We start from the raw sequence: 14,861 nt of genomic DNA, 5'->3' as shown, positions 1-14,861 counted from the left end.
TGTTCCACGGTGTCCGGGAAGAGCCCTGAGCCACGCGTGAGGGACAGGATCCCCCTTTCCCATGGGCTGGAGGTCATGGCTTGGCCTTTCTGCTTCGTAAAGCCACCCGAGGGTTTTCTCAGCCTCAGAGTTGCCCGCAGAGTGCTTTTGCCTACCTGTAATCACGGCCTCCGCTTCTCTGCTTTAACAAGTCCATGGGGAGGCTTCGTCAGCCCTCAGCGGGGCCCATGAACGCTTCCAGGAGCTTTGGGCTTTGCTTCTGACTTTGATTTCCTGAGAGGTTTGTTCGGTCTCTTAGCACCCGAGGTTCACGGACTCGGCACTACGTACAGCGCGGGCTCATTAAAACGCAGAAAGCCCTCAGGAGCTACCTCTCTTCCGTAGTTTTCTTCAAGTCTTAAGGGCTTCTGCAGCTAATTGGAGCGGTTTCTGGAGGGTAGAGAAAGAGGAAGTTTTCAATCAGCACTTTGAAGAAGGGATAGAAGAATTCTCCATTCGATATTGATGCAGGGTCTCTTAGGGAGGTCGGGACAGGTAGGAAAAGCAGGCCCTTGAGGCCACACGCTGTACGGACAACCTTGCTCCTTATTTCTCCAACCCTCCTGTTTCTCTCATCGGCCACCCGGGACTTGCATCGCTTTTCCTCACGTCAGACTTCTCCACTGAAGTCTGCGGATGAACGTTACGGCTCCTTTGCACCAACTCCCACCGGCTTTCCTTAGAGAACCGGCTGCAGACAAACAGGCACGGAAGTTTTGGGGTTTTTTTTTCATTTAATTGGGAAAAAAAAAAGTAAAACATGCTACAACTTAATAAACAATAAAATACACTTGTCAGCTGTACGGCTAGTTCAAGAAGCTTCCCGTGAGGTTCGTCTTCGCAAGTGAAGAGTTGGTTATAGGGAGTATTAGGGAGACTACGGAAAGATGGTGAAGCTTTACCCGCCTGAAGCTCAATCAGACAACTGAATAGGTGAGAGGGATTTGAAGGATCGAAGACTAAGGGGAGGGGGAACCTCTGGAGAACGGTGGAAAGTGCGTACGGCCAGATAGGCTCCTCAGGAGGCGACTTCAGACATCGTGAGTTTGATCAGGACAGGTAGCAGCACCTGGAAGATCACGGAGATTGAATACACGGCATAATAGACAGAGCACTGGCAATGCACGCGCAGGGGAAGATGAATATTTCTTCTCCCACAATTAATACGCGTCCTGAAAATTCGCATTTTGGCAGGATAGAAATTCCACCGCCATTTTGTTGAAAGTATTGAATCATTTCAGCTGACAAAAAAGTGCTCCCTCCCTTTTTTTTTTTCTTTTTTAAGTACTGAGAGCATTTCTCAGGTTTTCAGGCAGAGCTCGCTGGCCTGTCAGTGCCACCTCCAGTGCCCCCAGAATATCTGAGGGACTTGCCTAGGGCTGGCAGTTCTAAGACTGGACCCGTGCGCTACAAGAGCCCCTGGGAGCTGCAGGTGGAGCCTTGTCGGAAGGTCCCAGGGCATCTACGCCGGCACCGGGCATCTGTGTCCTTGTAACCGCATCCCGCCCCGGCAACAAACTCCCCCTCCTGACTGACTTTTGCAGAGGCGGTTCAGTCTCCTCTCGGGACCTGAGGTTTCATGGACTCGGCACCAGATACACCGCGGGCCGGTGACAGCGCAGAAAGCCCCAGCGAGCCATGTTACTCGCATCATTTGCATCCAGTGTTCAAGAGCTGCGCGGTTAATTAGACAGGTTTCAGGAGTGTGCTTAAAGAGGAAGATTTCAACCGGCGCTTCATAAAAACGGATTTTTTTCTTTTCTAAGGGTATTTTTCATTGCTTTTCAGTTTACAGAAGAAGTGACAGCAGCATTCTCCAACTGATAGTAAGCCAGGCTGTCTCTTAAGGAGAGCTTAAGACAGCCAGGACAGCTTCTGGACAGCTAGGAAAAGCAGTCTCCTTGAGGTCCGTCGCTGTATGGACAACCTTGCTCCTCACCTCCCCAGCCCCGCCATTTCTCTCTGTATGGCTGGCTATGGTAGCGCAAAATACATATCCATATGGCACGCTGTCGTGGTTTAACCCCAGCCAGCGGCTAAGCACCACGCAGCCGCTCGCTCGCTCGCTCCCCCCCCACCCCGGGATGGGGGAGAGAATCAGGAAAAAAAAACCTCGTGGGTTGAGATAAAGACAGTTGAATAGGACAGAGAGGAAGGAAAAACAATGAGAATAATAATGTGACAAGAGTAATACTAAAAGAATTAAACTATTCAAAGCAAGTGATGCACAATGCAATTGCTCACCACTCGTTGACCGATGCCCAGTTAGTTCCCGAGCCGCGATCCGCCCCTCCCAGCCAACTCCCCCAGTTTATATACTGGGCGTGATGTCATATGGTATGGAATATCCCTTTGGCCAGTTGGGGTCAGCTGTCCTGGCGGTGTCCCCTCCCAGCTCCTTGTGCCCCTCCAGCCTTCTTGCTGGCTGGGCAGGAGAAGCTGAAAAATCCTTGACTTTGTATAAACACTGCTTAGCAACAACTCAAACCATCAGCGTGTTAGCAACATTATTTTCCTCCTAAATCCAAACCACAGCGCTGTACCAGCTGCTAGGAAGAAAATTAACCCTATCCCAGCCGAAACCAGGACACCGGGGCACGCTGCTGGCTCCCATTGAGCCTGCTGCCCACCAGCCCCCCAGATCCCTTTCTGCAGGGCCGCTCTCCAGCCACTCCTCTCCCAGTTGATACTTGTGCCCGGCGTTACTCCACCCTAGGTGCAGAATCCAGCACCTGGACTTGTTAAATTCCATCCCATTAATCATTGCCCAGTGCTCCAATCTATCCAGATCCCTCTGCAAAGCCTCTTGTCCCTCGAGAGGGTCAACAACACCTCCCAGTTTGGTATCATCAGCAAACTGGCTAACGGCGCGTTCAACTCCTGCACCCAGATCATTGATAAATATATTGAACAGAACCGGCCCTAGAATTGAACCCGGAGGAACACCGCTGGTGACCGGTCGCCAGCCGGATGTAGCCCCGTTCACCACAACCCTTTGAGCTCTGCCCTTCAGCCAGTTCTTCACCCAGTGCACCGTGAACTTGCTCATCCCACAGTTGGACAACTTGTCCCGAAGGATGCTGTGAGGGACAGTAGCAAAAGCCTTTACTAAAATCCAGAAAAACTACATCCACCGCCTTCCCTTCACCCACTGGGTCCGTGACCTCATCCTAGAAGGCTATCAAATTAGTTGAATAGGATTTTCCCTTTTCGTGATCTTCTGAGCAGAAAAAGTAGCCCCAGAAAAGCACTAAATATATCAAAAGTGATGGCGAGTGAAATGCCGGTCAGAACCAGGCGAGCTACCCCCAGGCGAGCGGCTTCCTGGCAAGGAGTCTGTCCCGAGAAGGGGATCCAGCCTCTGCCGCTCCCTGGAGAGGGAAACCAGCGGTGGCCGTGCCCCCTGGGGACACAAAGAGCAACTTTTGCAAGACCACCGTTCACCTGAACCATTTTAGACGTGTCCTTGAGGACGGGGTGTAATGGTTTACGTTGGAAATACGAATTTAATTGGCGCTGCCCAGGGGGCAATCAGATTCTGGGTTTGTAGATACCGATACTCTTAGGGAAATCACACCAACACCCGAAGGATTATTGAAAGAAGCCCCATCCATCTTTGCATCTCAAGACATGGCATCCCGGAGGCCAAGGGAAGGATGTTCCGGGCGCTGTCCCGGGAGCTGGGAAACCGAAGCGCGCTCCCCTCTCCCCGACACCCTGCCCTCCTCCGCGAGCTGCGTGAGAACCTCTGCCAACTAGGTCTGGGCTCACAGCCGCGTCAGGTAACTTCTGCCTGACTGCAGCCAGCGTTGGCCTGCCAGCTCGGGATCCGAGCTGCCGTTGGAGCCCAAACCGTTTCAGTTCACACTGCCTCCGTCTTCCCTCTGATGCCGGCGGTTGTGTGACGCAGCAGTCCCGGCTCCCCGGGCAGGACGGGCAAGAGTCTCGTTCCTGAACCGGAATGTTTTCCCTCGCTGGAAAGGTGAATGCAGCAGGCTCGAGCCAAGAGGCCCAAGAAACCCGGCTTCCCGTAGGGCCCGCTCACGACAGCGTCCCACCAGCTGTGGGACTTTCTCTTTACCGCCTGAGAACGTGTGAATACGGACAATACAGCTTCACGTATTTTTCTTCTCTCTTTCTAACTTGGCGCTCAGCATTGAAGCGTTTAGCCATTTTTGCTACTTTAAAACTGTTTTTGAAAAACTAGTACCGCAGCCTGAGGGTTTTTTTTTTTTTTAATGTTTGCTGCAGGGAGGTGTCGGGGATCTCATCCCTGGGAACCCTTCTGGGGTTGTGCCATGACTTTGGCTGAGCCCTAAGGATTTTCCTGCCTCAATCTCTTTTCTAGAGAAGCCTGAGCTGGAGTTCAAAGGACTCCGAGCTGTGGGGAAAGGCAAGCCTTGCCAGAGGCATTTACAAACATGCCAGCAGTTCAGAAGTTGCAGCCTCCTTTGAGAGCCGATGAAGCAACGCTCCCTTCTCCACAGTCCCTGGGGAGAGCCGAGCCGCGCCTGGGTCCTTAAAGGAATCCGTGGTGCTATAAACCAAGCTCGGCACTCTGCCGAGCAGGGAGACTTCGGGCGCTGCTCGAGACCCACTACAGGAACCGCTGGGAGAAGCGGGCAAGGGCAGAGCAGGGCGTGAAACCTGGCTCAGGGTGGGCAGAGAGATGGAGGAAGGGAAGGACATGGGAGGGAAGAGGCAGAGGCTGAGAGCCCAACCGTGCTCTTTGTTCCCAGGCACCGTCAGCGCTGAGGTCACCCCTTCATGCTGAGCATTGCAGGTGGGTGCTGGATGTCCTGAGCCAGGGTGGTGGTTATTTTGCTTCGGAGTGTTTGTGCCGTGAAAGATTCGAAGACCTCGGTTGCGGGGGCGGCTTGCCTGAGCGTTTCTCTTCTCTGCCCTCAGGACTGTGTCGCTTCCCTCTCTCTTCCTTTTCTCTCCTCAAAATCCTGCAAGTTTTTTTGTCTCCACTCGTCGTGGTTTAACCCCAGCCGGCAGCTAAGCACCACGCAGCCGCTCGCTCACTGCCCCCCACCCAGTGGGATGGGGGAGAGAATCAGGAAAAAAAACCTCGTGGGTTGAGATAAAGACAGTTGAATAGGACAGAGAGGAAGGAAAAACAATGAGAATAATAATGTGACAAGAGTAATACTAAAAGAATTAAACTATTCAAAGCAAGTGATGCGCAATGCGATTGCTCACCACTCATTGACTGATGCCCAGTTAGTTCCCGAGCCGCGATCCACCCCTCCCAGCCAACTCCCCCCAGTTTATATACTGGGCGTGATGTCATATGGTATGGAATATCCCTTTGGCCAGTTGGGGTCAGCTGTCCTGGCGGTGTCCCCTCCCAGCTCCTTGTGCCCCTCCAGCCTTCTTGCTGGCTGGGCAGGAGAAGCTGAAAAATCCTTGACTTTGTATAAACACTGCTTAGCAACAACTCAAACCATCAGCGTGTTAGCAACATTATTTTCCTCCTAAATCCAAACCACAGCTCTGTACCAGCTACTGGGAAGAAAATTAACTCCGTCCTAGCCGAAACCAGGACAATCACCCCTCCTTTTTTTCTAACAACGATGCAGTGGGGAGACTTGGGAACTTCCATCATCGGGGCAGCGATTCTGGAAACCTTTCCTGTTTCCCCCATCATTATCAAAGCACAAAGCAATTCATCCCAGCCTGGCAGGTGAGTGCGAGAGGGCTGAGGGGAACAAGTATTTCAGCGGGCGCTGGTCGAAGGGCTGTTTCTTGGGCACGGACTTTCCCCAGCCATGCCCTCAGGCAGGTCCTGGGCATGGCCTGAGGCCCCGACCCTTCTCCTGTACCACCTCACCACCAGGCACCCCGGGGACCCCCTCCCGGTGCCCGGCAGTGCTGAGCAGGGAGCCCCATCAGCGCAGCCGGCTGTGCCGAGGTCCTGCCGCTGGGCCGGGAGGTGCGGGGAGGCAGCCCCGAGGTTCTCAGGAACTGCTGCTGAGGAGGGAAAGACATGAAGTTCTTCCCTTTCCGTTCTTCCCTGCACGAACTCTCCTTCACGCTGCCTGCGTGACTCACAGCTGCCCTGACAACCCCTTTTCTTTCCTTCCTCCTCTTTTTGGGGTGTTTTTTGGTCTCTGCAGGATGACACACGAGGTAGGTTCAAGCAGCTGCCTTGACTTTTTCGCAGAAGAGGCTTGCTTCAGATCATGGTCATTGTTTTTCCTGACACGTCTTTCTCTCGCCAAAGACCAAAGGCCCTGTGTCCTCCAGAGCTGTTCTGGGGAAACTTGTGTTCACAGGAAAGCAGAATGTCGCAATATGAGCTAACACACGGCCTCTTTTGTTGCAGCGTGAGGAAAAGGCGGCTCCGTGGGGCAAGTCACCGCTGCAGTTTGAAGGCGTTGGCTTTGGGATGAGCAGGTTTGCCCTCTGGAAGTATCTGCATCTCTCCTTAAGGTGTGTGCAGGGGCAAAACCAGAATGTGAACAAAGGAAAAATATGTTTTGTTTTTTTTTTTTCTTTGTTTCTTTTTTTAAGCAGCAAAGTCCACCCCAACTCTTCCTGAATTTAAGAGAAAAAAATGCCGTATGGGGAAAGACAACCGGACAACCGGACATCACTAAGGGAGCTCCTGCTGCTGGGACTAGGAAACGTCCCTGAACACCAGACACCACTTCTCCTCCTCACACTCATGATTTACTCTGTGACTGTGGTTGGGAATGTCCTCATCGTCGTGCTGGTGGTGGCAGACCAGCATCTGCACACCCCCATGTACTTCTTCCTCGGAAACCTGTCCTCCTTGGAGACCTGCTACAGCTCCACCATCCTACCCCGGCTACTGGCCAGCTTCCTGACTGGGGACAGGACCATCTCTGCTCACGGCTGTATAGCCGAGTTCTACTTCTTCGGTTCCTTCGCGGCTACTGAGTGTTACCTGCTGGCAGCCATGTCCTACGATCGGTACTTGGCCATATGCCAGCCCCTGCTCTATGCAAGCCTCATGCCCTGGAGAGTGTGTCTTGGGATGGCAGCTACGTCCTGGCTCGGGGGTTCGCTAGTATCTGCCGTAGTCACATTCCTCTTATCCCAGTTGCAGTTCTGCGGCCCCGGGGTGATTGATCACTTCTTCTGCGACTTCACCCCGTTGCTGGAGCTCTCCTGCAGTGACACCGGCGTGGTCGCACTCACAACTTTCGTCCTGTCTTTTCCAAGCATCGTCTTCCCCTTTCTGTTCACGCTGGCCTCCTACGTGTGTGTTATAGCTGCCATCCTGAGGATCCCCTCCAGCGTGGGCAGGCAGAAGGCCTTCTCCACCTGCTCCTCTCACCTCACCGTCGTCACCGTTTTCTACGGTACTCTCATCGCTGTCTACGTGCTGCCCAGAACAGCCCCGCTGAGGCAGCTCAACAAAGTGTTCTCTTTTTTCTACACCATCTTCACGCCCCTGCTCAACCCCCTCATCTACAGCCTGCGGAACAGGGAGGTCAGGGAGTCCCTGAAGAAAGCCCTCGGGAAAGTCATGGCCTGCACCCAGCGATCACGCTAGGTGGGGGACCCTGAGCAGATCGCTGCCGGCTCTTTCACCACGGCACCCGTCGTGTACCAGGGACACCTTCACAAGTTGATACTACTGCCTGCGGAGTGGTGCGGGGAGAGAGGGGAAAGGTCCTCGGAGAGAGAGATTCTTGTTTATACGGCAACGTGAAACGAACGACCTGGCTTAGCATTTCCTTTCACAATAAAGAGCTTGCTGGATTCACAGCTGTCAGTTGCTGACAGGTTGTAGTTTTCTTTCCTTAGGGAGATAAGGAAGGAACTGGGGATGATGAGTCGGTGTCTTCCAGTGGCAATCTTCCTCACTGTGGGTCCCTGGGACAGCAGCCATCCTCCTCGGTGGTGCCCGTTGCCAGGGTAGAAGCCAATATACAGCTTTTAAAAAAAAAAACCGGAGCCTTTCACTGCAATTTCTGGCAACAACGGGCTGCTTCAGCTTTGAGGCCTCATAGGTGTTACTGCTACCCGCCTCTCCTCCCTCCCCTGGGCAGGCCTGGCCTCAGGGCCCAGCGGAGGATGAAGCAGACTGACGGGTTGCAAAGGAGCTGTGCTTGCTCCTGCTCCACAAGGAGATGGGGAGGCTGGCGTGTGGTGGATGTTCTCTCTTCAAAGCCAAACCCAAGACACTCAAAGCAGCTCCTGGTTCTCCTTCCCTCACACCCTTGCCTCCCCTTTCCCCCACAGAATCGGCAAGCTCTTGCTTTTTCTGTGGTCCTCTGGTCCTAGCCGCAGCCCCAGTCCTTGCCCTTTGTTTTCTTGCGGAGAGATGGGAACAACCGGCCTCCATCCCAACTCTTTCGCCCTTGGAGGATCAGGCTTTCCCCCCCGACCTTTCTTCCCCACTGGAAAGCCTCCTCCAGAGTCCAAGGCAGGGGTGGGCTTTGAGGTCTGATTCCCGATGGATCTCAGCTCCTTTAGCCAACCGAGGTGGGAGGCTGGTGGCCTTTGCACCGGAGCACACTGCTGACTCCTCTTCACCTTCCTCACCAAGGGCCCTAGGTCATCTCCTGCAAAGCTGCTTTCTGACCAGCCAGCCCCAGCCGGCCCTTTGCTGTTGGGGCTACTCCACCCCCCCCAGTGCAGGACTTAGCTCTTGCCTTGACTGAATTTCACGAGGCTCATGAAAGCCCCGTTCTGCAGCGTGTCGAGGTCCCTGGGTCTCCTGGGAGAGAGAAAAGTCCTGCTCGGATACTGGAAAGGCTTTGTGGGTGTGCAGAACTTACTCAGGGGCGCTGGCAGAGGATTGCAGGACTGTGTAAGGCGCAGGGGAAAGCTCAGCGGGACAACGCAAAGGCAAAGTAACGAAGAGGTCAAGGTGAAACAGGGAGGAGCAGGGGTGGGAAAATGGAGAGAAGGGGGTGATGATAGGGAGCAGTCCCGTGCCTACAAGCTGCTGGCCAGCACGTTTGTCTGGGTGAGGCCTTTGCCCAGTCACTTCCCGCCTGAAGACAGGCGTGGGGTTTGGCTTTTTCCACTCGTCAGGGACTTACCCATCATCCAAACATTTAAAGGCAATGGATAGCAACCTCACGGTGACGTTGGCCAGCTCCCCCAGCATCCTCGGGTCCATCCTTTCCGCTCGCCCGGACACGTGCGCATACAATCTGCTTCAGGGTTGCCTACCTGGCTGTTCCGCTCGTCTTGCAGAAGCTTTGCTAGAAAGCTTGGGACCATGGGGTGCTTGAGGACAAACGTGGCCAGGGAAAGCTGAAGAAAACAGGGCACTAAGAACCTCGGTCTTTCTGTGCCCCTTGGCATGGAACCCTGAGCCAACGGAAGTACTTACTTTAACCTGAGATGAATCCCTTGTTGGATGCAGCGCCTGCGTTGAGCGTATCTGTGGTCGACGGCGGGGAATGGTGTTGGTGGTGGACTTCTGTAGCCTAAATAGAGGATGCTGAAACCCACTTTCAGTGTTGGTGGCACCCTATGCGGTACTCCAGAAGAGCGTGATGCTTCCCACAGTTACCAGGTCCTATTTGCCAGCGCTGAGAAGATGCCTTGGACCTCTCAGGGCTTTCTGAATGGCCCCAGACATTTGGCCATGGAACATCCTCCTCGTGTCAAACCAGAAAACCTGTCTGTAGAACTGAGGGGCAGGAAACAAGAGCTGAACCCTATCCACTGGTTTTTGGGAGTGAAGGTTTCTTTGAAGAGTCGCATTCTCTCTCTCTTTACCTACAGTGCTATCATTATCCACTGCTCCAGCTCATACTTTGCCCTCCCCAGCCAAGCGGGTCACATCTCCAGGGCCCTGGGCAAGCCTTTTCCGGACTTTTTGGCCCCATCCACCCTACACATCCTTTATTCCAGATCTTCTCTGGCTTCTTCCTTCGCTTTAGCACATGAGGGCCCGCGATGCTTAGCTCGGTTGTGACAGCCACAATGTACACAGGGAAGCTGCGGTGAGATTATCTCCACCCACGGTGTGGCTGGCTGCACCCTAAAGCTCTGCAGCTCAGGAGGGAGCGGGGGGGACAAGGTTTCACTCCCTTCTTTCTCTGCATTGGCTACGATTTATAGTGGCGTGACAAAAAAAACCCCTCCTGGTACAGTCAGCCCTGTAACACAGGCTTCCTGGGAAGAGTTGTCAAGCCTATGATGTGAAGCAGTCTCAGTGGGGATGAAAAGTGAAGGCCACCTACTTCATTTCTTTGTTCCTTCTCTGTTGGCCAAAGGAAAGCTGTAATTTAAAAAAAAAAAAATTAAAAAAAGTAGGATAAACGATTTTTGTGTCTCTTTACTTCATTTTGGACTAAAACTCAGTTGTTACCGCTCACTGGGAAAAGCTTTACTTCAGTTTTGTTTATGTTATGTGCTTAGTTATTTTTAAAATACCTTTAACCTCTTCCCTTCCCCCACCCCAAGAAAAAGTCTTTTGAAAAAAAGATGCTGTCTAGAAATTAAAACCATGCGTATACCTGTGGGAACAAGAGAAATCAAATATTGCGCTCATAACTTCTGATGCCAATGATCCTGTTGCCTGAAGTGATTTTCTAAAAGTCTTCGACTCTTTCTAACTCTTCAAAATACTTCCTATATTTCCTGTCTCTGATTTTTATCCCCCTTATCCGTCTTTGTGTATTTTTTTGCCGCATTTCCCGTCCCAAGTCTCGCGTGGCGGATTGGCCATGGCTGGCCACCCGGTGCCCGCCGAGCTGCTCTGTCAATCCCCCTCCTCAACAGGACAGCGGGAGAAAAGACGATAAAAAAGCTTGTGGGTTGAGTTAAGGACAGGGAGATCGCTTACCAGTTACCGTCGTGGGTAAAACTTACTCAAATTGGGGAAATTGATTCGATTTATTACCAATTAATAACAGAGTAGGATGGTAAGAAATAAGAACAGATCTAAAACCACATTGTCCCCACCCTCCCTACTTCCCAGGCTCAACTTCACTCGTGACTCTTCTACCTCCTCCCCCCGAGCGGCGCAAGGAGTTGGGGAATGGGGGGTTATGGTCACTTCATAACGCGTTGTCTCTGCCGCTCCTTCCTCCTCACTCTGCTCGCCTGCTCCAGCGTGGGGGTCTCACCCACGGGCTGCAGTCCTTCATGACCTCTCCAACGGGAGTCCTTCCCGCGGGCTGCAGTCCTTCACGAGCTGCTCCAGCGTGGGTCCTTTCCACACGCCGCAGTTCAGGCCGGAAAACCCGCTCCCGCGTGGGCTCCTCTCCGCAGCCTGCAGCTTCCCTCAGGGCACATCCCCCTGCTCCGGCGTGGGGTCCCTCCACGGGATGCGGTGTGGATATCCGCTCTGCCGTGGACCTCCATGGGCTGCCGGGGGACAGCCTGCCTCACCATGGTCTTCCCCACGGGCTGCAGGGGAATCTCGCTGCTCTGGCGCCTGGAGCACCTCCTCCCCCTCCTTCTTCTCTGACCTTGGGGTCTGCGGGGCTGCTGCTCTCACATTTTCTCACGCCGCTATCGAAGCTGCTGTGCAACCTTTTTTACCCTGTCTTAAATATGATATCACAGGGGGGCCACCAGCATCACTGATGGGCTTAGCTTTGCCCAGTGGCAGGTCCGTCGTGGAGCCGGCTTGAACTGGCTCTGTCCAACATGGGGCAGCTCCTGATGTCTTCTCACGATGGCCACCCCTGCAGCTCCCCGGCTACCAAAACCTTGCGATGCAAACCCAATACTACCTCCCGTCAGGTATTGATAAACATTGATAAGGTCCCTGTGAGCCTTCTCTTCTCCAGGCCAAACAATCTGAGCTCTCTCAGCCTCTCCTATGGAGGACGCTCGTGCGCCTGCATTGCCTCCGTCACCCTTCGCTGGACTCGCTCCAGTATGCCCACGTCTCTCTCGTGCTAAGGAGCCTACCACTGAACGTAGCACTCCAGACGTGGCCTCACCAGAGCTGACTAGAGGGGAAGGATCACCTCTCTCCACCTCCTGGTAATCCTCTTCCGAACGTAGCCCAGGACGCTGCAGACCTGCTTTGCCACACAGCCACGCTGTTGGCTCACGGTCAGCTTGTTGCCCACAAGGACCCCCAAGTCCTACTCTTCAAAGCAGCTTTCCAGCCAGTCGCTCCCCAACCCGAGCTGGTCCATGCGATTATTAATGCCCATGGCGCAAAACATTCTGTTTCCCTTTGTTGAACTTCATGAAGTTCTTCTCTGCTCGGTTCTCCAGCCTGCCCAAGTCTCCCTGAACGGCAGTGCAACCGTCCGGTGTATCAGCCACTCATCTCAGCTTGCTGTCATCCACAAACTCCGTCAGGACGCCCTTAGTCCCATCTTCCAGGTCATTAATGAAAGGTTGAATAGAATGGGACCCAGTATCAACCTCTGGGCTTTACACCACTGGTGACTGTCCTCCGGCTGGACTTTGTGCTGTTTCGACCATTCGGTCAGTTTTCAATCATTGTCGTGGTTTAACCCCAGCCGGCAGCTAAGCACCACGCAGCCGCTCGCTCGCTCCCCCCCCACCCCTGGGATGGGGCAGAGATTCAGGAAAAAAAACCTCGTGGGTTGAGATAAAGACAGTTGAATAGGACAGAAAGGAAGGAAAAACAATGAGAATAATAATATGACAAGAGTAATGCTAAAAGAATTAAACTATACAAAGCAAGTGATGCTGTCGTGGTTTAACCCCAGCCGGCAACTCAGCACCACACAGCCGCTTCCCCCTCCCCCTCCCAGTGGGGTGAGGAGGAGGAAAGCAAAAGAAAAAAAAAGTAAAACTCGTGGGTTGAGATAAGAACGGTTTAATAACTCAAGTAAAATATAATACTAACAATAGTAATAATGAAATATAATAATACTAATAGTAATGAAAAGGAATGCAACAAAAAAAGGAGGGGGGGGGAAGGAAAAACGCAGTGATGCACAATGCAATTGCTCACCACCCGCTGACCGATGCCCAGTTAGTTCCTGAGCCGCGATCCGCCCCTCCCGGCCAACTCCCCCCAGTTTATATACTGGGCATGACGTTCCATGGTATGGAATACCCCTTGGGCTAGTTCAGGTCAGCTGCCCCGGCTGTGCTCCCTCCCAGCTTCTTGCACACCTGCTTGCTGGCAGAGCATGGGAGACTGAAAAGTCCTTGGCTTAAGATAAGTGCTACTTAGCAACAACTAAAGCATCGGAGTGTTACCAACATCGTTCTCACACTAAATCCAAAGCACAGCACTGTACCAGCTACAAAGAAGAGAGTTAACTCTGTCCCAGCCGAAACCAGGACAGATGCACAATGCAATTGCTCACCACTCGTTGACCGATGCCCAGTTAGTTCCCGAGCCGCGATCCGCGCCTCCCGGCCAGCTCCCCCAGTTTATATACTGGGCGTGATGTCATACGGCATGGAATAGCTCTTTGGCCAGTTGGGGTCAGCTGTCCTGGCGGTGTCCCCTCCCAGCTCCTTGTGCCCCTCCAGCCTTCTTGCTGGCTGGGCAGGAGAAGCTGAAAAATCCTTGACTTTGTATAAACACTGCTTAGCAACAACTCAAACATCAGCGTGTTATCAACATTATTTTCCTCCTAAATCCAAACCACAGCGCTGTACCAGCTGCTAGGAAGAAAATTAACTCTGTCCTAGCTGAAACCGGGACAATCACCTACCTCATTTTTCACTTTTCTAGTCCATACTTGCTCAGCTTGTCTGCCTCCTCTCTTATGGGACACAGATCCACCTCTGTGCCCCTCGTAGAATCACAGAATCGTTTAGGTTGGAAAAGACCGTTAAGATCGAGTCCAACTGTTAACTCAACACTGCCAAGTCCACCACTAAACCAGGTCCCTAGGTGCCATGTCTCCACGTCTTTTCAATACCTCCAGGGACGGTGACTCCACCACTGCCCTGGGCAGCCTGGTCCAATGCTTGACAACCCTTTCGGTGAAGACATTTTTCCTAATATCCGATCTAAACCTCCCCTGGGGCAACTTGAGGCCGGTTCCTTTTGTCTTACCACTTGTTACTTGGGAGACCGACCCCCACCTCCCTACGACCTCTTTTCAGGTGGTTGTGGAGAGCGAGGAGGTCTCCCCTCAGCCGCCTTTTCTCCAGGCTAAACAACCCCAGTTCCCTCTTCGAGATAGGAGGGCCACTTCATTTTTTCCAGTCCTCAGGAACCTCCCCCAATCACCATGACATTCCAAAGATGATTTCAAGTGGCCTTACAACGACGTCAGCCAGCTCCCTCAACACTCCTGAGTGCATCCCCTCAGGTCCCATGGACTTACGTATGTCCATTTTTTTTCACATGTTCACTAACCTGTGACTCCTGCACCAAGGGTAAGTCTTCCTTGCTCCAGACTTTTCCCCTGATCTTGGGGGCCTGGGATTCCTGAAGGCCAGTCTCACCAGTAAAGACAGAGATGAAGAAGGCGTGGAGGACCTTGGCCCTTTCTGTGTTCTCTGTCGCCAGGCTCCCTGCCCATCCAGCAGCAGGCCCACATTTTCCCTAGCCTTCCTCTTGCTGCTGGCATCGTCAAATCCTTTCTTGATGCCCTTCGCGTCCAGATTGAATTACCAGATTGAACTTGAGATGGGCTTTGGCTTTCCTAAACCCTTCTCTGAATGTTCAGGAGGTTATCGGTGCCCTCCAGAAACCTCCCGCGTGTTTTGTGCCCTACTGTGCCGCCCCTCAGGCAGAAGTCTGGGTTCCTAAAGTCCAAAACGAGGACCAGGGCCTGCGAACATGAAGCTTCTTCCAGTTGTCTGAAGAAGCCTCATCTGCTTCTTCTTCCTAATACGGCTGGTCCGTAGCAGACACTGACTAGAACATCACCCATGTTGGTCTGTCCATGAATCCCGACCCATCGGCTCTCATCTGGCTC

The 14,861-nt window shown here is 53.0% G+C and overlaps 1 protein-coding gene across 1 annotated transcript; it reads left to right on the top strand.

Annotated features, from left to right (window-relative positions):
- Window positions 1–6,601: 6,601 nt before the first annotated feature.
- On the top strand, window positions 6,602–7,567 carry LOC127028015 (olfactory receptor 11A1-like). Its single transcript, XM_050913846.1, has one exon. The coding sequence runs from the start codon at window positions 6,602–6,604 to the stop codon at window positions 7,565–7,567; it is 966 nt and encodes a 321-aa protein (XP_050769803.1).
- Window positions 7,568–14,861: the final 7,294 nt, after the last annotated feature.

Source organism: Gymnogyps californianus, unplaced genomic scaffold, assembly GCF_018139145.2.
Source record: "Gymnogyps californianus isolate 813 unplaced genomic scaffold, ASM1813914v2 HiC_scaffold_135, whole genome shotgun sequence".
NCBI lineage: Eukaryota > Metazoa > Chordata > Aves > Accipitriformes > Cathartidae > Gymnogyps > Gymnogyps californianus.
This window is presented reverse-complemented; position numbering and strand designations above follow the sequence as displayed.

Bases quoted from the DNA above. Each gene is read 5' to 3' on its own strand.
- LOC127028015 (XM_050913846.1), top strand. From the start codon at position 6,602: ATGCCGTATGGGGAAAGACAACCGGACAACCGGACATCACTAAGGGAG.